At 25.7% G+C, this 23,381-nt stretch overlaps 4 protein-coding genes across 5 annotated transcripts; all 4 read left to right on the top strand.

The window, feature by feature from the left end:
* The first annotated feature begins 954 nt into the window (after nt 1-954).
* On the top strand, nt 955-9,831 carry LOC119681228 (alpha-catulin). Of its 2 annotated transcripts, none has more exons than XM_038094355.1 (7): nt 955-1,110; nt 3,753-3,865; nt 3,945-4,125; nt 4,231-5,711; nt 6,774-7,085; nt 8,071-8,277; nt 8,355-8,391. In XM_038094355.1, the coding sequence occupies exons 2-7, from the start codon at nt 3,830-3,832 to the stop codon at nt 8,361-8,363; spliced, it is 2,226 nt and encodes a 741-aa protein (XP_037950283.1). In that variant the 5' UTR covers nt 955-1,110; nt 3,753-3,829; the 3' UTR covers nt 8,364-8,391. The 2 variants fall into 2 exon arrangements, with proteins under 2 accessions (XP_037950283.1, XP_037950281.1); XM_038094353.1 differs by lacking the exon at nt 8,355-8,391 and adding an exon at nt 9,463-9,831 and having other exon boundaries at nt 957-1,110.
* A 1,537-nt stretch (nt 9,832-11,368) lies between these two features.
* LOC119684043 (uncharacterized protein C6orf136 homolog) lies at nt 11,369-12,501 on the top strand. Its single transcript, XM_038097983.1, has 2 exons — nt 11,369-11,478; nt 11,532-12,501. The coding sequence occupies exon 2, from the start codon at nt 11,546-11,548 to the stop codon at nt 12,308-12,310; it is 765 nt and encodes a 254-aa protein (XP_037953911.1). The 5' UTR covers nt 11,369-11,478; nt 11,532-11,545; the 3' UTR covers nt 12,311-12,501.
* Nucleotides 12,502-14,362: 1,861 nt separating this feature from the next.
* Nucleotides 14,363-16,572, top strand: LOC119683889 (cleavage and polyadenylation specificity factor subunit 4). The gene is made up of 3 exons (XM_038097761.1): nt 14,363-14,581; nt 14,652-15,476; nt 16,387-16,572. Exons 1-2 carry the CDS (start codon nt 14,479-14,481, stop codon nt 15,431-15,433), a joined length of 885 nt encoding a protein of 294 aa, XP_037953689.1. The 5' UTR covers nt 14,363-14,478; the 3' UTR covers nt 15,434-15,476; nt 16,387-16,572.
* Nucleotides 16,573-22,003: 5,431 nt separating this feature from the next.
* On the top strand, nt 22,004-22,798 carry LOC119674596 (vicilin-like seed storage protein At2g18540). The gene is made up of 5 exons (XM_038085741.1): nt 22,004-22,049; nt 22,186-22,239; nt 22,329-22,577; nt 22,642-22,669; nt 22,740-22,798. Exons 1-5 carry the CDS (start codon nt 22,047-22,049, stop codon nt 22,796-22,798), a joined length of 393 nt encoding a protein of 130 aa, XP_037941669.1. The 5' UTR covers nt 22,004-22,046.
* The last annotated feature ends 583 nt before the right edge of the window (nt 22,799-23,381 follow it).

Below are 23,381 nucleotides of genomic sequence, written 5' to 3'. Positions count from 1 at the left end.
TAAAACCAATAAAAGAAAATATTTAATAAGATTTGCCTGCTTGGAATATACTGTTTTCTCAAGTAAAGTATAAACAACTGCGGAAAATACATAAAATAAGAAGTGATGTAAATGTGTTAGAGCTTAAACATAATCTACTCAGGAAAAAATCGAGATTAACTAAGTCGTATCAGGTATCATTCTATTTATTCATTAAAACATAACAAAATTCATGGGACCTACATATTACTAAAAACTAATGAAAAAAACTGGCAAGTTTTAAAAGAAGACGGATAAAAAATCTTTTTAGTATTATTAAGTTTTTAATTATTATTATTCATTTTATATTGATATAAATAATGCACATTATGTGCTGATGCAATCAAATAACTTAGCATACATATTTTAAAATAATTTTCAGTTCATTACTAGAGAGCGATTGATATTATCGCATACGATATAACAGTGATGTAAAAATATTATTACATATGTAACGCAAAAAATCGGTGACTATGTTATGTATATAGAATGCCAAGCGAGAAAATGTCGAAGAAGATATGGGTGCTGGGGCATAATTGTGGATAGAAGAAGAAAAGAACAAAAAAGATTCAATAGTTTAACTACATGATAAAATATCTGGAAGCTGTGGGAGTGAGCAACTACCGCTAATTAGCTACTGATCATGTTGTTTAGAGGATGATAGTAGAAAAAACATGGCACACAGGTTATTATAAATAATAATGAAATAATATTTTTTTAAGAACTTAATTTACATCATATATAATCAGACTAGAAACAATTTTGGCTTTTATATAAAATTATTTTTATTTTAAACCAAATTAAATATTAAAAACAAAATTTATGGAAATAAAGGAATAGATTTGTATAAAATACATTATTTTTAAAAAATATAATTTATTAATTTCTAAAAAAAGTTTATTTTTGTTGTGAAATATGGTAGCTTCATTTGCAGAAAGTTACGTTAACCCTGGTTTTATTGATTTGTGGTGTTTTGAGTTACAATGCCAATAATGTTGTAAATTTTTTTGTTTGCTTGTTTTGGCGAGTGCGCACTAATCATATTTTTCTATACAATTAATTTTTTCCTAACGCTATATCTTATCTTTAATTGTAATTACTGTAAATTTCAATCAAATGTATTTAAAATCTGTTTTATCTTTTAATTAAATATTTATCGAATTCATAAAAATTGAAGTGAAGAATCATATTGTGATTTCGTAATTTTTTGGAGTCAACTTTAAAAATGTTGATTAATCAACTATGTAAAATATTATCCTTTTATTTATGGTTAAACATACAAAAAAATAATTTTTTTAATTTTTTTCTTGTAGTTAACAATAAGCTTAAAATGTTACTAAGTTTTTTTTTTGAAAACTTTTATTTGACATTGAACTTGCAGACAACAAAGTATTTTTAAAAAACAAATATATAAACGCACATGAATATCGTCATTCAATTGTTGCGCACAAAATATTTGATTGATTTATCCTGGATTCTTTGAATACGTGTTAAACTTTAATTTATAATATAAAAATAAATTGAATCTTGAAACAAACTGGAAGAGAGAAGTGCCAAAAATGATTTATAATTAAATATTTATATGCATATTTCGTGTTTTGACTATTTTCCAATCACCGCAGCACTTATCCTTTGAAACTGTCTGATAGAATAATTTTAATTGTGATTATATTAAATGCAAAAAAAAAAAATATTTCCACAACTTAAAATTGTTATAAGAAAATCTAGCTAACAATTTATTTGCTTTCATTTATTAATTATTATATATATTATAAAGTTATTAATTCAAACCATGATGTATACAGTTCAGATACAAAAGTATCAAGTGATGAATATACTGTGAATACAGAAAAAAATTACATTTTGTAGTTAAAAAACAACAAACAAAATCTAATAAAAACTAAAAATATATAGTAAGAAATTCAACAAACAGGCAAAAACCAAACAACAACCCCATGAATCACCCACCACGCTACAATTGTTGTTATTGCGTTTAAGTACTTTAAATTATGTCTATAGAAATAATTAAAAAATAAAAGTTCTTTAGATGAGAATAGGTTGTAAAGTGAATAACCACTATCAAATCGTTAATTTCTCTTACCTGAATTATCACTTAGCTACCCAGAAGCAGCACTACTTAAATCAATTAAGTAGTTAAGAAGTACTGAGATATTAGTAAAAATTTAAAATAAAGCAAGTAGAGTTAAAGGAACCTCTGTATTCTATTATAACCTATAAGTTAAGCGTTCCACGTTAAGCCTATATATTGGTGTGTGTATATTATGTTTTACATATTTATATTCAAGTATATCTAAGTTGTCTACATCGACGTTTAATAAATTTGTATATAAGATATTTTATAATTATTAAAATAATAATTGGTTGAGAAAAATTTTAAATAATAAACGGGAACTATTTTCATCTCAATTAAGCTTGCCAACATTCAATTGTAATGATATAAAAAATAGTTGTTGTTTACTAAACTTTGCTTATACATGCATTACAACTAATCACTTGGTCATACCACTATAACCACCGTAACCACAATTTTTAATATATTATTGATGGGACCTGTATAAACATTTTCATATGAATTTATTTAACAATTACTCGAATTTATGTCAAAATTTTTACGGAAACACATTGAATTTTTGCATATCTAGGATATAATTTCAATATATATTTTTACTTCTATATTACTTCTAATAGTTTTTAACCTCCAAAAACCTTGGTTTTAAACCTTCTATTATTCCCAAAATAATAGGCATTTTTACTTATATATTACTTCTAATAGTTTTTAACCTCCAAAAGCCTTGGTTTTTAACCTTCTATTATTCCCAAAATAATTGGCATTTTTACTTCAATATTACTTCTAATAGTTTTTAACCTCCAAAATACTTGGTTTTTAACATTCTATTATTCCCAAAATAAAAGACACTCTTGTAAGAAACTTAAAAAAAAATTACCACACTAATTAAATAAATAAAATTTTATCTTATACCATATATAAGATAATATGATATTGAACATATACTATAATGTTCAATAGTATTAGAAATGGATTCACACAGTCCCTTTAATTCTCTATACGATAATTTCAAATTCAGAATTGATTATTATAATTATACACAATTTATCATGTTTTGAAATGTGACACCCTGTTTATATGCCACCACATAGAATGGCAATAAGGTCAAGTGTGATATATTATATGTTGTATTTCCATGCAAAATATGTATTTAAAATATATACTTATCTTCTATTTTTAATCACATATTTAAGTATGTAATATATTTAAAATATTATATCTAAGTAGTATGACTATGAAATATAATTTATAATTAAATTTAAAAATGAACGACGAAAATTATTAACTTTATATAAGTAAAAACCACCTTTTAGAATTATAGAATGTCCAGTTTTATAAAAACATTAAGAATTATACATAATTATACTAATATAACAATTATTAAATTTAAATATAAAACATATTATGTATACGTAATTTATTTACATAATATATATATCGATTAAGATCTTTTTTATAATTTTTATTACATATATATATATATATATAAAATATATATATAAATATAAATAAAATAATAAAAATAAAAGCATTAAAAAAGATAACACATTTCATTTTATCTAATTACTTATTAATATTAAAAAAATTTTAGTACACTTGCTGATATATGTAATTTATTTTATTAATTTTTTTTTTTTATTTTTAGAAAATTTTGTTACCTGATATTGCAATTTCAAATGTTGTGATTATAATAGTTTGTGATTGATTTAATTATTATTATAAATGGTCGAAATGCTAAATGTAAAGTATGATGCACAGGTAATAAATTATATGATTATAGCAATATTAAATATATATAAAATATGTAATCTCCAATAATTATGATAATAAATTTTAGGCTTTAGTAGAAAAACAAAAGAATATGAGAAATGATGACAAAATATGGACCTTCGCACGAATAGGTCAAACCATCAATTTGTCAGTAGAGAAATTTATAGCTATAGGAGAAGTCATTGCACAGAATAATCCAGATATTAAACCAGACTTAAGTGAATCTTGCAAGGAAGCATTAAATGCGGGTAAGATTTTTAGTCGTATTATACGTATTATATATAATACAAAAAAAATATGGTATGGTACAGTTTTATCTTTTTTATGTAAAAAAAAACCTTTTGTACTTTTAGGAAAAACAATAGAACGCATATGTAAATTAACAACCATAGAGAGTATCAACTATCCTGACTTTAACGATAGTTTGTGCGATTTGGGTTCAATTACGAATGCAGCTAGATCTTTACTTTCTGCAATTACACGAGTATTACTTTTAGTTGATATTGTAATTGTTAAACAATTACTTACAACAAAAAAGAAAATTTCCGAGAGCTTAGAGAAACTTGAATCAGTATTAAACTTTGCCGAATTTGTGAGAGCCTTTACCATTTTCGGCATAGAAATGGTAGAATTAGCCTATTTTACAGGAAATCAGCAAAATGCTGTGAAAGAAGAAAGAAGACGCGCACAACTATACGCAGCAAGACAAATCTTAGAACACTCTGTAAATATTTTATTAACCTCTTCGAAAATTTGTCTAGTACATTGTGAGTGTATTAAAGCGAAAGAAAATCGAGATACTATTTTTTGTCAAATACGACGAGCAATGGATCTCATACATTTTGTTGTGAAAGACAGTATTTTTAGTTCTAGTTTGCTTGTGAAGAATGCTCACGCTATAAGCAGCAAACCAACCGACAGAGGTACCGTTTATTCAACGTTGAGATTCTTTACGTTTTTATTAGAACGTTTGCAGTATCGGTTGGATAATAATGAAATTGTAGATACTCCTATGGAAAATCGAAATGAAAAGATTGTATCAAGATACAATATGAGTCCATCATATTATCGTGATGATATGTGCAATGAACTATACAATTGTAATTACTTTAATGATGACAAAGCAATTTTTTATCCAAATCCTGAAACACTTTCAAGTACTGAAGTAAGAGTCGAATTGCTAAACGCTTTTGATAGGGTGCTGGAAAAAACGTATGATTTCACTGATTCGGCATATACAAGTCATGAGAATCGACAAAATATATTATACCTCTGCGATCAATGTAGAATTGAACTCAATAATATTGTAAGCAATTTAACTGTAAACAGACAGTACTCAGCAAATCAATATATTACGAAGCAGATTGATGGAATTTTGCAGACAGTCAAAGAACTGTCAGAACAACTCATTTTATCAGTAGCTGATCAAATAACAGATTTTTATCATTCTTTAAAAATGTCTTTGGAATTAGTAAATAACTTTCGATCTCTTGCAATTGAGCAAGATTTTCCAAATCTAGAGCTTTACTCGAATAAATTTCACGATTACTGTGATCATGTTATCGATATATGTAAACTACTACGTCATATAGCATTCAGTGAAACGCTACAAATTCAAGCTAAATGCTTGGCAGTTAATTTCAGAATATATGGACCACAAGTGCTAACGGCGGCTCAGATATTGGCAAAATATCCTTCGAGCACACCTACAATAGAAAATTTTGAAGCATTTGTAGAGATGTGGAAATGGCTTACTTCTGAGTTATTATCCCTAGGAAAACAAGTTTTGGATTGCACTAATGAACAAAGAAACGATAATACAAGATCTATTAAGGTAAGCATTAACTTCTTATTACTATTATAAAGGACGCACAGTTTTAAATCATAGACTGACCCGCTACTGGTTAAGTTACTTGATTTTTTATTTGTTGAGAATTTTAGCATAATATTATATATAAAAAAGAAACTTGTCTGTAAGCTTGTTATGTCTGAGTGTTCTGTTCAACCGATTGCATTTTTTGGAATTATATTATCATGTAGATGATGCTGGAATAAAAACATGAAAAAAGATTAATATATACGAATTTTACAGAAACTTATACAGTCCTGTCTGGATATTGTAAATGATTGTACTTCATCAAGGGTTATATGTTTTGTTCAAAAAATTATTATATTTGCTCAAAATACACATTTGTGTATGTTAATGTAAGAAATATTTAAATTATAGTATACCAGTATAAGCAGTAGTGTCTTAGCCTATGCGATAGCTTTATCGAAACTTTCAATAACTTTAGTAACTTCTGTTTTCCATAATTAGATTCTTCACTGGCTCGTCATCGTTCTCAAAATTAATGGGTTCGGCATCTTCCATGTAAACATTTAGGTGTTTACTATATCGAGTGTTTACTATGCCCAAACATTTGTGTATATATAATTTTTTCACTGTATTTTTTTAAATTCAATTTCAATTTTTATTTTTTCACAACTAATTAAATAACAATTTTATTTAACTTTAAGTTGGATTCATTTTTAATCTCTTGCTACACTAAATTTAAGTAATTTTACGATTCTTTCGTTGTTTATATATTTAAAGTAAAATCATATTTTTGAATTTGACGTGATAGTTAATTTATTTTTTCAACATCGTTTTTTAAGTAAAAACATTTCTTACGTAAAAATAAGGACGTATATTTTAAGACAGTTCTAGCCATGTATTCTAGGCATGTCACATGCATTCGACAAGAGAGTCACCCCGTAAAAACGGTCTATATAGGATGCCATCGATTTACCCGGCCCTACTAGTTCTATATAACATATAATCTAAGATTTGAATAAAAATATAGTAATTTAGTATTAATGTAACTAAAATTCTAATATAGGTTGTTCTTTGTTTTAGAATACGGAAAGAATACGAAAAACTTACGATGAACGTAGAGAAGTGGAGAAGGGTAATGAAGAGACACAAGAATTGGTTAAGAATGATACAAATGAAATGAACACTTTTAATCAAAAATGGAATGAAGATCTTAGTGATAATAATGATATTATAAAACGAGCTAAAAATATGTCTGCTATGGCCTTTTCTATGTATCAATTTACGAAAGGTAATGGCGAATTAAGAACAACGCAAGATCTCTTCACACAGGCTGAGTATTTTGCTGAAGAAGCAAATCGTCTATATAAAGTGCTACGACAATTTTCTTATCAAGTAAGTTAATGAATTAGAAATTTAAATAAAAATTCAAATATTTTCAATAAAAGGTTATTAATTTTTAATTTAAAATATTGTTACCTATATGAGTCAATATTTCTATTTTGTTGTCAAAGTTTTGAATACTTATCGCGACTACTTTATAACTTTATAAGGATCATAAAAAACAAAAACAAATTGGTAATAGATGTTTCAATCTCTAAGCTTTCAGAAACCCTTCATATATTTTATCATGATGCTATTTCTTTAACTTCTCCCACTTGCAGCTTAAATTTTGATGGCAGTGTCTCCAACTAGTGTCCTACTAAAAATCTGTTGTGAGATTGTATTTGTTTAAGCACCATATTGTAGTGATTTGAAATTCAATATAAAGTAGAATTCTATCTAATAAAACGATTTTGGTATAGAGAACGAAATTATATTCTCATATTATTCTATGGAAAATTATGATATAATAATTCTATATAGAATAATACAAGAAAATGAGATAAAACATTAACTCCCATAATCAATTTATTTTTGAGAATTTATGTACAATATTCAGTATTTAATAGAGAATTAATAAAATGTTACAGAATTAATAAAATTACAGATGCAAGACATTATCAATAGCTATTGTATAATATCTTATAATTATAATTGTTTATTTATCCAATTTATGGCATTCTTAAATCATATCGAATTTATTCCAACTACACTATAGGACCTATTACAGTTTCAGGATGTTTTGGTCTTTAATTAAATCTTCGCAATATGTATTACTACCGATTACAAAAATATTTAGTTACAATTTCATATATTTTTTATTGAAAATGTCTAGATAAACCAACTAAGGAATGAAAAGTCTTGTCAAATATTCTGTAAATATTCCATAGAAACCATAGAAAGTTTTGAGAAGTATTATATATAAATGATCTTATTGATTTTAAACTTTAGTTGAAACATATAAAACATATTAATCTGTTTTTAAAAATTATTTCAGGTTCCAGCAAGTGACAACAAAAAAGAACTACTAAACATATTAGATAAAGTTCCAACATTTGTACAAGCATTACAATTTACTGTGAAAGATCATACTGTTGGGAAGGCAGCAACCTTTGTGAAAGTCGATCATGTTATCAGAGAAACAAAAAATCTTATGGGAGTAATAAACAAAGTTGTGTCCAAGTGCTTTGAATGTGCTAATAAGGTAAAACTTATCTGAAATGATAAAAAAAACCAAAAATTAGTGTTGCAATAATATAAATATTTTTTTGAAAAAAATAGGTAAAATAAAAACATGCGGAAAAATATTCAATATATCACAAGGATAAAATTTATAAACGCAACGTTATTAAGTTAGATAAAAAATATGAATTATGAATTACAATATGAATAACAAATGTGGGATCCTTACATCGACCATTTCTAGAATTCAAACATATTTATTTTAATAATGTTATCTCTAATTTATTTTGAATTTAGCTATATAAGAATAAAATTTTTACCAAAGCGAAACACATTACTCAAAAAATAAAGCGATATAATTTTCATTGAAATTTTACTTAACCTTGAAGCAATATTGAGGTTTAAAATAATTTGTTTGCTTATAAAAAGAGATATTGATAGATATTAACATGTTATTTTGTTTAACGTCTAAGCAAACCAATACGAAGTTTTTTTTAACTATATATAACTTATTTAAAAAATATTTATTTGTCTTCGTGAAATATTTACTCTTTGTTACACAAAATTAAGTTTATTTTATTTTAAATATAATTAGGTATTAATATTACTATAAGCATACTTAAAAACTTGTGTGGTAACTGGAAATTAACATAATTTTTAAAGGTATTAACTTAATTATATACAAATGTAAAGAACAGTAACTTCATAGTAAAATATTTGTTTTAGAACACAATTTGAAATATTCTTAAATATACATACATATATTGTAGATATACCAATGAAGCTTGTAGAGGACTTAGATTTTTATAGTACTTTATATAGAATATTTCTTCAAACATTACAATCATAAACTGATAATGCATAAAATTCATATACATATATAAATTCATTACAACATAATATATATAAATTATATTTTTACATATAACAATTAATTTATATATATATATAATATTGAAAGAACTACCATAAAGTTTTTATCCTAACATTCCTTATGCAGATATTTTTCTCAGAAAATATTTATGATTTGTATGAAGCAGTTAAGGAAACTAGTTTAAAATAGTTTAAAAAAATAATTCGCTCTAAACAGTAAATAGTATTCTAAGCTTTTTTTCATATAAACTGTACTAAAACATATATTGAGCTAGTTTTCAATTTTTATTTTTTGGTTAATATTTTAATAATATTATAAATTTTTTCATTTCAGTACAAATTAGACTTTTCAGCACTGTCTGGAGATGTGGGTTCACGCACATTGCGAGGAGAAGAAAACACTGCCGCCGGTACAGCTGATTCGAAAGGATCTACGAATAGCACAGAGGGAAGCATGTGACATTACGGTATGGCTCGAAGAGCCAAGGGTGATGCAAGAAGAACGAGAGTGTCATTTTTATTATTTTAATTATTTTTGCATATTCAATCATAAAGACAAAACTATAATTCTAGTTATATAAACCGATTTAGATTTATATGAACCTCTATGTAAATTTACGTCTTTTTCAATATTTTTACATTAAAATCAAATGCATATCTTATCTTTGGTAAATAATGTTTTTATATATTATTAAAAATTATCATCATGAAGTAAAAAGAGTACGATTTTTTGTTTATGGTATTACGTTATTGTTTTTTATATATCTTTTATTAAGTGTTGTAAATTAACTAAACTAAAATTTTTTATTGTTAATTTAATTTCAAAAATTGTTAAATTAATCAATAATAACTTCTAAGTACTAAATGTTGTTAAGTATTATCAAAAGAGTGAAATAAATTAAAATTATAAATTAACTTTTTGTTTAAATCTTAATTCGAAAAAAATTAAATTTAATATTTTTACTGCAACAAATTGTCCAATTTGTCAATAAATCATCATCATCATCATTAGTGGTGCAACGATCGTAGTTGAATCTTGGCCTCCCTGTCAATAAATATTATTGAATAAAATTGTTGATAGCCTTATATAGGATCTTTAATACAATAACATAAGAATCAAATAATGTATGAAGTAGAAAAATGTAAAGATAAAAATTTTCTAAAATCTTATGACAAAAATATAATAATTACATTACTATTAGATTAACAATATTGTACTATCAACTTAGAAACTAAAGAAAAACTATTAATACAGTATAAATTGACCCGTACGGAATTTGTTCGAATTATTATGCCCCAATTCATATACATAATTTATTGCTTATAGTATTGTAGAGAGTGTTGATTATAGAATCTATTGATTTTATTAGTTATACGTTTACACAACTTACAACTTTTAATAAATAAGACTACTATCTGTGTTATAAGATTATTGTGCTCAGAATCAGATATAACTTATGTTAATTCATAAAATTGAATAAATCTGTTGTTTATAGACATTCCCTAATTATACAAAATATTTTAGTGTGTAATGAACTATAAAATAGCATAATCTTAGATATTTTAATGTTAGTTACATGGCGAGTGTTATATTGCGGTATAGTGCAATATAGCTGCATAAGATCTGCAGTATCTATTAACATATGTATGGTCACGCGTATCTTGTGTGAAAGTTATTTCAAGACTTTAAACATTGATTTTAGGCTTAAATAAACACATCTGAAAGTAGTTTTAGTTAATAAATGTTTTTAAAAATAAATTTTTGTAAAACACATCGCTCTTAAACATTGTCTATAGACCTTAAAAGTAGTTATAAGGTTTGAATGACGGTTATCAGGTGTCAGCAAATTTTAAAGTAGTGTGAATTTACATAAATTTCATTTCAAAAACTGACATAAAAAGGAACATAGGATATTCGAAAACATGGCCACAATTTGTGACCATGACATACCCAGTACCTTATCACATCATATATGTGTTTCCTTATATCGTCATGAGGTTAAATATAATTAAATAGTACATCTCTTTAAAGAAGACCTAGACCTATGTAATTGTATAATATAACTTTTTCAGCGAAAAATAATTATATATATATAATTATAAATATATATAATTATGTATAAACAAAATTATTAAAATGTTTATGCGAATATCTATACGAGCATGTAATTTAAGAGCAGATGACATTCAAAAGTAAATGTTTATAAAAACTGTCACTTCCACTATATTTTCAGTAAATGTGTCAAAATTTTATGAAAGTATTCTAATATGGCAACGCAAGAAATGAAAAGTCAAATATTCTTAGTGTATTAAAAAAATGTGAACGGTTTGCTTTACAACTTTTACGGAGGTATAAGTTGTTGTGTAATTTTTCAATAAAGTTAAAAACATTTATTTATATAGGTCGCTGTGAGAAAATGGCAGCATTAAGTCTTTGGCGACAACTTCGCCTAAATCAACTAAGACTTGGTACAAGTTTAGTTGTATTCGGCGACATCACACCATCGACATATGCAACAAACAGATGTGCCATAACCACATTCCGAAGTATATCCAACAATGACTTAAAATCTGAGAATAAGAAGCTTGATGTAATTTCATCTGTATGTCGCTGTTATTCTACAGAAAAACGTGAGACACCCAAACATGAAGACCTCGAACGCGTATATCGAAATTTAGAACACAATTTACCAAAATTGTTTATACAGCCACATGATTACTCAATATATAGTCCAAATCTTATATTTCAGAATAATATAACCGGTAAACATACTGTCGGTCTTTACCATTATGTAAAACAAATTGCTCTGTTGCGTACAGTTGGGCATTTAAAATACGCATATGTGAAATTCGAAGTACTAAAAATAACTAAACATACAGAAGACTATACCATTAAAATACGTTGGCGTGTACGTGGTATTTCTGGTTTAAAAGTAATGTTTAACTTTTGGAAATATAAACTTTGGCAGTTTAAGCAAATGTTTGAAGAACAAGAGTCTTGGTATGATGGATTTTCAATATGTTATTTGGGTGCAGATGGTTTAATTATCAAGCATGTTGTTGACAAAGTAATGCCGGATCAAACACAAGAGAAAGTTGGAATAAATCCATCACCGCCAACAATACCAGAAGGAAATCTCGCAGCAACTTCACCAAAGCTTTATTCAAAAAACGCAAACTAGTTCTTAATTAAATAGTTCACTGAAATATTGATGATTTATTTTTAACTAATATCGAGTTTAAATCAAATAATCAGCGATATAATTAATATATACCGATGTTAGAAATTCGATGCAGTAAATGATACTGTTTGGACTTGTTACTATAATATAAGATTGTCTTTTGGTTTTTTTAATTAAAATTATAGTATTTTTTAATCAGCTTTATTAATTTTTACTATTTTTATGAAATAAAACAAAACTTAGTAATCTTAAACTGTTACTATTGTGGAATTATTTCAAATATTTATAAACTTTGTGATTATAAAACCACAAAAGCTAAATCTCGTTTTCATTTTGGGTAGTACAAATTCCATCTGTAATTAAAAAGGAAAATGTATAAAATTTAGGATTATTGCGGAAAGTATACATTAACAATTAATTATTAGGAAAAGAATTAAATTGCCTTACGACACAGTTGCAAACAGTTTTGTCACACTGAATTAAAACAGCACATTTATTTTGGTTAATACCATCGCATTCTTTACCATTCCTCTTCATTATTAAAATTTTAATGAAGGAACGTTTAAAGTTCAATATCAGTTTTTATTTATAAAAGATGAGGTATTTAAATTTTTGAAAAGAATGAAGAAAACGATTTTAATAATGTTATATAAATACGTTACACATATTTAAATCCAAAAAATATCTATTAATTAACGTAATGAATCACACATAAGTAAGTATCCAATTTGTAAAACTAAACTTCCCTCTATTCTTACGACACTTCATTTAAAATTAAACTGATAAATTAAATTAGTTTTACAGATTAATTAAAATCTATTTAAATTCGAGAAGGTGACTTAATACGTCGAATACGAAAGTAATCCGTATTAAAAATATCAAATTTTTAAATTTTATATAAAGTTCAGATTTTAATCTACCGATCGTTTAAGCTCAAAACTTTAAACCGACTGTGTTCAATATAAAGTTTTCTGATTGTAATTTTAACATTTTCTTTATTTATATAAAGAAAATCAAATATATATAGAATATTCGTTGATAAAGTGATATAGAAAATATCGTAACAAAATCAAGAAAAAATTGCGATCATATACAAAAATCCGAAAACCAAAATAACCGTAATTTTTTCTTTCAAAGTTGTTAAAAAACAGCATTAAGTCCGGTTGAAACAAATTGCCATCATTTTTAAAACATTTAAAATGCTTTTTTTGACATATTTTTTGTTGTGATGTGTACAATACGATATATAAAAGTTTTAAACACTAAATGCAAATTAATTTAAATAAAAGAAAACAAAATAAATATTAGAAGGGTAATGGTTAGCATTTTATCTTATAGACTTAAATTAATTAATTTATTTATGTATTTAAATGTAATGCTCATATGTTTTTAAAGTATGATTGGAATTTTTCAACATACCTCCATTGAGCATTTACAATAGACTAATTGTTGAATTTAGCTTCAATAAAACTTAAGATTTAAAATTTTTTGTAAGTTGAACCCAACTCTGAAGATTTTAAGAGCATTATTGTTGCTTCACATTTTTGCTTTCATAAATTGAGAGTATTTTTTTGCTACTCTGAAAGATAAAATTACGACTAATAGCATTGTAGTTTGTGCAAAATCAAATTGAATTTAAATTTGTAATTCACAATAGCACAGTTTGGTAGCGCTTTGTGAGTAATTTTTATAAAATGAATTGAAACAAAATATGTTCCTACCAAAGTATACCTTGTTCCGATCTAATAAAATTACAGTTAGATTTAAATTACGTATACTGTGTCAACAGGCTATACATTTTCACACGATATTTTCATCACTGCTATGATTTAGTCACAACCGCATATGAATAACACATTATTTCGATTTTAATTTTAATAAAATTAATTTTATTTTAATTTTATTTCTCATTCATGTTTTTGTTATCATGGTCATAAATGAAAATGCCAAAAGTTATAGTATTATATCTTTTTTGTTTTAGTTCATTGTGAATACAAAGAACTTTAATCACATCAAATTTTTTTTTTACTAATTTATATCATTCTTTGTTTCAAGTGAACAACTTGTTTCAGTGTTTCACCGGTTCAATAAATGTTTGACATTGTTGATTAAATTTTTCGGCAATTAATTTTAGTGGTGGATAACAACAATAATTATATTTATTAAAAATGGATGTAATTTTAGCAAATGTAAATAATATAAATTTTAAAATAGAAAAGGATCTTATGAATCAATGTGGCGCCCTTCTTCTACCGTTTGGTGGCATGGACAGTGAGTGACGTTTTTTATTTTTAAATAATAAATTCATTTTATTAAATACCTAAATTTATAATGTATATAGAATCCATGGCTGCCGTTTGTCAATTTCTGGACAAAACTGGTTTAGAATGTGATAAAGGCTCTGCATGTCCATTTCGTCATATACGTGGCGACAGAACAATAGTATGTAAGCACTGGCTCAGAGGACTTTGCAAAAAAGGCGATCAGTGTGAATTTTTACATGAATACGATATGAAGAAAATGCCAGAGTGCTACTTTTATTCTCGATTCAATGCTTGTCATAACAAGGAATGTCCATTTCTGCATATTGATCCTGAAAGCAAAGTAAAAGATTGTCCATGGTACGATCGTGGTTTTTGCAGGCATGGTCCAAATTGTCGTCATCGACATGTAAGAAGAGTGCTTTGTATTAATTACTTAGCTGGGTTTTGTTTTAATGGATGGAATTGTAAATATGTGCATCCTACATTTGAAATACCTCCACTTGCTGATATTGCAAAGGAACAAATGCAAAAAAAGACTCCGATTTGTCATCTATGTGGTGAGTTGGGTCACAAAGCTTCCATGTGCCGAAAAGTACAAGATGAGGATAGACAATTTAAACACAACACAAGTGCAAAACAATATGTAGGAAATCTTCAAAATTTAACTAACAGAGATTTTAATAACGATAAAGATGAAGGAGAAGAAAACGTTAATACTGGGCATTCTATTATGACATTGAAAATATCTAAACCTATTGAAGAGGTTACTTGCTATAAATGTGGCAATAAGGGTCATTATGCCAATAAATGTCCAAAAGGACATTTAGCGTTTTTATCAAATCAGCGAAATCAAAAATAGCATACATTAGAATTTTTATAACATCATGCAATTTATTAATACTGTAAGTTATATTATTAATTGAATTTTATTCTGAATGATTTCTAGTTGGTTGTCTAGTTGGAAATTTAATGCCGACACCAAATAGTTATTTTATTTTATTCACACATTTTTGACCCAATCCCGATATTAATTAACTAAATCAAAATAAGTAAAGAGAAAAGCACCCATTGGAGTGTTTAATGTGAACTGAGTATAAATTGTAAACTCCATACAAATAAAGTTTGTAGTATGTCAATTTTTTTGAATATATATGAAGTATATACATATATTGTGTTTCCTAAAAAAATACCATAGTTATGATATAACATAATTTAACAGTTATAGTTACGTGAAACGTGAAATTCTTTAAATAGAAGAATATATGATTTTCTGTATAACATGCCTTTTGATCATGTACAAAAACAGCATAAAATTGACGTGTCCAGTCCTCATACGACTGTCTATATAAAATGACCCATAGAAAGGGTTATCCATTTTCAATATTTACTAAGAGACAAAGTGTCAAAAGACCTTCATTCATTTGAATATACGGCAGTTTATTTAAGTAGCTTAATTCATATATCAATTTTTTGTTCAAATTTAATTAGTATTATTAACACACATTAAGAAACTTATGCGTTTACAAACGACAATACTTAAAAGCGATTTATGAATAAAATTTTTTTAGTGCAAATTGATTTTTACACAATAACGTATTGATATTCGTGTATCATATTCGATTATATAAAAGGTTTGCAAAAAATTTAGAACAAGTTAGTTTTTCCAAAAAAATGTTAGGAAATGTTCCAAAAAAATAATCAAATTTGAACCATCACAAACTTTTTAAATACGAAAATATTTCAGTTATCAAAATAAAGAATATTTAAACGACTAAAAGAATCAACATTTCTTAATATATTATAGTTTTTTAGGAAAAAACTTTGCTTTTACATTCCGTATCTCAATAAGTATCGAATATGCATGCTTCGAGCAAGAAGCATTTCTTCAACCTGGTGTACGCTGATAGGAAACACAATATTTGTGCATAATCTGAAAGGATTTTTGTATATACATAACAAAACTCGGGTAAAAGTAAAATTATATTTTTATCTATTTTTTTATACAAATTCGATAATAAAAATTTTATAAACAATAATAATAATAATTAAATAAATTGAATATATTGTTATCAAAAAAATTTTGATTTTATGAATTAGAGTGATGTTGTTAAAGTGTTATTATATCCAAAATATATTAGTAATAATTGTTTACTTATAAACACTTCTAATATTAAAATAAATACAATCACGCATTTTGTAAACCAGAACTATTTTTAAAGTTATTAATTAAAATTACTCTTAGTAATTTAAAATGCCTAATATTATCATTTAAAAAAAATTATTTCATTATTTTCTTGTACATTACTTTTAAATGTTAAACATATTAAATAAATTCATTAAAAAAATAAATTCCAACTGAATTTATAATTTATATCCACTAAACTGTAAATATTAAATATTTAAAAAAGAGAAAAATTCATATAATATTAATATGTGAAATACATTATATTTTAATATAATAATATTAAAAAAATAATTTCTATTCATAAAATTTTTATATAATTAAACATTTATTTCATTCATACAATTAATTTCATATAAATATTCAAAATGATTTTGTACAAATATATAAGAATAAGGAAACTAATACATAAATCTATTAAGTAAAGTTATAAATTAATTAATTGTATAAATTCATGTTTAATTAAGTAAAACATATTAATAAAATAGTTTTTTAAGTGAATTTGTTTAAATTTTAATGGAAATTTATTCATTTATGACATTGAAACACTATATTTGAAAAAATTCCTTTCATCTAGCTTACCAATTATTTCCTAATGAGTTAAATATGTACTTAGAAATCATTGACGAGTAATATAGCAATGATTCGCTATATTCTCTTCTAAAAACATTGGTTACATGCAATACAAAATATTAGTCAAACATTAAATCTTTAACAAATATAACGTGCATTTCATATTCTGAGTCCTCAATGGCATACAACACTTACATATTACGTATGTAATACTTAATTGCCATTACGTATAAATACAGCAATTCCCAATATAGAGCTAACTGCAGCTCTGCTCCTTTTAAGGTCGGTCATTACTTTTTCTATTGACTCAGGGAAGACTCATCCACACCCTTATATATCCCCATCCACATAATTCTTTATTTGCATTTTTTTTCTTTCTTATCAGTCCATTCAAAATGATGTATTCGTCTTATTTGCTGTTTTGTGTTTTATGAGTTTATACAAGTAATAACAGAAACCCATAGAACTTTATTTCTTTTACTACACATCCTTTATTGTTTCCTGCTTTATAAGTCCTCTTGGATTACAACAATGACAACCCACTGCCAATAACTATTTAGCAGATTCAATATAGGACTGTACGATATTTCTTAATTTAATTCCAAAAACTTGACCTCATTACATGTTTAACTGTTCTATATAAAAATATTTTAATAACTTTTTAAATGTTGCCAGCGGTATGTTAAGACTATTCAAATGTTCCGTACGTCTTCTTAAAGTACAATGTTTTGATAGCTCACATGGTACTTTAAGATATCAGATTGCATGCGATATCCCTATGATTGGGATATCTTAGCCATGACTAAATAGAGATTCTAGATAAAAGGTGTAATTAATAAATCCTCAAGAATCACTAAAAAGATTGATAGCTGGATTTGTGATCGTGATCATTAACCTTCTATTGGGAGTAGTTGAAGCATATTTTGAGAAAATTTTGTAGGAGGTAATTTGACGTAAGGTTTCATATTGTAGCAATCGAAACCCGTTTAGGATGTAAGTTGAGCTAAACTTAATGGCTTAATAGAGATGATAGTTGTAATTAAATTCTGTATATATTAAATCCTAAGGATAATTCAAAAGATGGCAGATAAATTTGTGATTGTGAACATTATCCTTCCACTCTAAGGTAATGTAAGTAGTTTTAATAAATTAAAAAAAATATCGTAGAGTAATTTGACGTTGAGTTTTTGTAGCAAATTTTTCTGTATCAATTATATGTTGACATAAATTTTTAAATGAATAAATAGTTATTGTCATTTGTATAATCATTGCAAAAATTTTATATGCTAGATGTCACTAGGTGGCGTTTCTGCTCTCCCAGAATCCGGTAAATGCATTTGTAGTTATTGTTTCTGTAATATATATAAAAAATTGACAACTTTAAAGCCAAATATATCGAGAACCTGGTTATAATGGTATATAACGTATTGGATAAAGTTACTAAGAATAGCGACATCTACAAAATTCCGACGTCTTATTGTAGTAGCTAGTAAATCCTAGTTGCGCATAAAATATATATATATATACATATATGAAACTACTACATTTGTAAGACATTTTATATCTGTTCCATGAGTTACTTGTAGTAACTTTAAGTAACTCTGTATATACACAAGTGCGTTTCACCAGCAAATTTTCGAGTAAACCAGAGCGTAAAATCCCTGTCGAAAATTGAAAATGCTACACAGACTTTACTTGTACATTTTATATCAAGTAAATATCAAGTATCAAGTAAAATTCGTATTGATGTGTGAATCAGCTGGTTTGGTTTGAATTTAAATTTGCAGTGGTGTTCTTACCAGACTTTACGCAAAGTTGTTCCATGAAAACATGTTTAAAGAGCGCTAGTGCCAAGATAGCAACGATGCTGGGAGGTCCAAACCGGAATTGGAACACGAAATTTTTCTAAGTTTACTAATTTGTCAATATTAGCTAAATTAAAGCTTTCTCAAGAAATAAGAAATATGATTTAGAAAGAAAATTCAATAATCTTTCATTTGGTATATACCTCATAACTGAATGTTGCTCAATAGCTGAGATATTCACAAAATAAAAAAACCAAATTTTTTAAAAAAACTGACTTTTTTTACTTAAAAAATTATTAAAAAACAACTAAGAGTTCGATGGACTTGCACGCACATGCATTTGAAAGGCAATAAATCAGGCTTTCAAATAAAGTAAAAATCAGAAAAATCGTATGCGTGGAATTTGCACAAAAACATGTCAAAAAGCAATCTCTTATCTCCCTCCAGATCACACATAGAAAAAAAGTGAAAACGTAAAATGATCAGAAACACATCACGAAATACAATTTTAAATCGTCAATCGATTATTTTACATTTATCATACAAATATGATAAAAAATAACCTTTTTTTCTACCTTATTTTACTCTAACATATATATCATAGCGTGCAGAAGCCCGATGGCAATAAAGATATTTTTCCTTTAAAGACAAATATATCACCTTTCCAAAATAGTCAAAATCAAGAAAATCGTATGCACAGTTTTTCCATATTATTTTTTCAAAAATGGTTCATTTTTTATCAAAAATCCAATTAATTGATAAAAAACGTGAACCTCCACAGCGCCATATACGGCCCAGAAGCAAAGCAGGAGGCTTACTGCCATCTATAATTCGAAGCCAAATAAGATATGGTGTTTGTATTTGCTTAATGCATATGTTGTGAATAAATGAATTAAACAATAAAAAAAGCGACTATCTATCCGTTTAAAAAACATTAATTTAAAAAAAATATTATTACAAGAATCACAATGCACATAAAAGCCTTTAAAGATAACAAAACAAACTTTAAATTACAAAAAAAATCAGAAAAATCGCATTATTCTTCGAACAAGGCAATTCAATCAAATATGAAAATTATTATTTCTCTTAAAACAATCATTTGAGAAGAAAAGATAGATGACAAATGTTAAAAAATATATTACTAAGCAATTATTTAATAATATCAACTTAATATTTAATTCAAAGAAAAGAAAGAAAAAAATGTAATTTAAACCATTTTTATTAAAATTTTCAAATAAATTAATAATTTTTTTTTTAATTTTTCAGAATTCCGAAAAGAAAAAGAACAATCATTGTAAATATTTATACGCTTATTTATTTAAATATTAGTATAATATTTACATATACATCTTTATTAATTGCAGATTTCCAAATGCGACGCAGCCTCCAAAAACAAAACCTAGAGCTGGAAAAAAACCAATAAATTAATTAATTAATTATAAACATTATATACATATATTGTAAGTAATATTAAAAAATGCGCTTAACACTATTTTTAGAAAGCTTATCTGCAAGCACCATCTACCGTTCGTATTCGCTTTATGGAATTTATGTATTTGTTGCAAATTAATGAATTAAACAATAAAAAAAGCGACTATCTATCCTTTTAAAAAACATTAATTAAAAAAAAATATTATTACAAGAATCACAATGCACATAAAAGCCTTTAAAGATAATAAAACAAACTTTCAATTACAAAAAAAATCATAAAAATCGCCTTATTCTTCGAACAAGGCAATTCAATCATATATGAATATTATTATTACCCTTAAAACAGTCATTTGAAAAAAAAAATAAAGATGACAAATATTAAAAAATATATGACTGAATAATTATTTAATAATATCAACTTAATATTTAATTCATATCATACAAATTTCATCAAAAAATATTGGAATGTTTTTTTTGAGGTTATAATTTTTTGCAATCAAATATCTTACCGTGCAAAACCCCGATTGGGATAACCTATATGTCTATATAAAGACGAAGGAGTTTTCTTTCAATATTTCAAAATTCATAATAATCGTATGCACAGTTTTTTTTATAATGATTTTTAAAAAATTTTCATTTGATCAATAAATAAATTGAGTCATAGCGCCGAATGCGGAGTCCAGCAAATTATATGGGCTTGTCTGCAAGCACCATCTACCGTTCGTATTCGCTTTATGGAATTTATGTATTTGTTGCAAATTAATTAATTAAACAATAAAAAAGCGACTATCTATCCTTTTAAAAAACATTAATTAAAAAAAAATATTATTACAAGAATCATAATGCACATAAAAGCCTTTAAAGATAATAAAACAAACTTTCAATTACAAAAAAAATCATAAAAATCGAATTATTCTTCGAACAAGGCAATTCAATCATATATAAAAATTATTATTTCTCTTAAAACAATCATTTGAAAAAAAAATAAAGATGACAAATGTTAAAAAATATATGACTGAACAATTATTTAATAATATCAATTTAGTATATAATTCATATCAAAAGAATTTCATCAAAAAATATTGGAATTTTTTTTTTGAGGTTATAATTTTTTGCAATCAAATATCTTACCGTGCAAAACCCCGATCGGGATAACCTATATGTCTATATAAAGACGAAGGATTTTTCTTTCAATATTTCAAAATTCATAATAATCGTATGCACAGTTTTTTTATAATGATTTTTAAAAAATTTGCATTTGATCAATAAATAAATTGAGTCATACAGCAACTAATTAGGGTTTAACAGCCAACACCATCTAGTGTTTGTTTTCGTTTTATGTGTGATAAATTTCAGGGTTTGAAAATGCTGGACTATTTTCAAGCAATTATTTTTGTTTACGAAAATGAAATAAGCAAAATGCAAATGCAACATTCAGTTGCGTTTATGTTTCATACTAAGTGTGTGCGAAGGTTGAAGCAATGGTAAGTATTATGAAATTAAATTAATAAAATATATTTAAAAATTTGTAATTTATACAACTAATAATATTAAAAATAATAATATTATAATAATAATATTAAAAATATAAATATTAAATTTTTAATGCTTTACTTTCAGAATCGGGATATATTAACTGGCGTATTGATTGGGCTGCTGGTTGACGGTAAAAATGTATGTAAATAATTTAAAATATATATATATTATATTATGATTTATATTAAATGCAATATTAAAATAACATTTTTTGTCTCTTTCTTCAGCAACCCCAGCGTCAACAGCAGCAACGAAACCGCCGACCAGCAGGAAACTACCAGCGGCACCAGGAAAGTGTCCGACGACGGGAAGAAAACCGCCGACGACGCGAAAAAAACCTCCGGCGGCAGGATGAAAACCGCCGCCGGCAGGAAGAAAACCGCCGGCGGCAGGAGGAAAATAGCCGTCGGCAGGAAGAAAATCGCCGTCGGCTGGAGGAAAACCGTCGTCGGGAGAAAGAAAACAAAGAAAAAAATGTAATTTAAACAATTTTTATTAAAATTTTCAAATAAATTAATAATTTTTTTTTTAATTTTTCAGAATTCCGAAAAGAAAAAGAACAATCATTGTAAGTATTTATACGCTTATTTATTTAAACATAAGTATGATATTTACATATATATTTTTATTAATTGCAGATTTCCAAATGCGACGCATCCAAAAACAAAACCTAGAGCTGGAAAAAAAAAACCAATAAATTAATTAATTAATTAATTAAAAAAAAATTCATTTTCATATATCATATATTTCATATATCATGTTTATTTTTTAATACGTTTTTAATAAAAAAATTTTATTTAAACTTATTTTCATAATTCTATTAAATGATATATTATATACATATATTGTAAGTAATATTAAAAAATGCGCTTAACACTATTTTTAGAAAGCTTATCTGCAAGCACCATCTACCGTTCGTATTCGCTTTATGGAATTTATGTATTTGTTGCAAATTAATGAATTAAACAATAAAAAAGCGACTATCTATCCTTTTAAAAAACATTAATTAAAAAAAAATATTATTACAAGAATCACAATGCACATAAAAGCCTTTAAAGATAATAAAACAAACTTTCAATTACAAAAAAAATCATAAAAATCGCCTTATTCTTCGAACAAGGCAATTCAATCATATATGAATATTATTATTACCCTTAAAACAGTCATTTGAAAAAAAAAATAAAGATGACAAATGTTAAAAAATATATTACTAAGCAATTATTTAATAATATCAACTTAATATTTAATTAATATCATACAAATTTCATCAAAAAATATTG

The sequence above is a fragment of the Teleopsis dalmanni genome, chromosome 2 (genome assembly GCF_002237135.1).
Source record: "Teleopsis dalmanni isolate 2A chromosome 2, ASM223713v2, whole genome shotgun sequence".
In the NCBI taxonomy this organism is placed as follows: Eukaryota; Metazoa; Arthropoda; class Insecta; order Diptera; family Diopsidae; genus Teleopsis; species Teleopsis dalmanni.
Note: the sequence above shows the minus strand (reverse complement) of the source record. Positions and strands in the feature narration are given on the sequence as shown.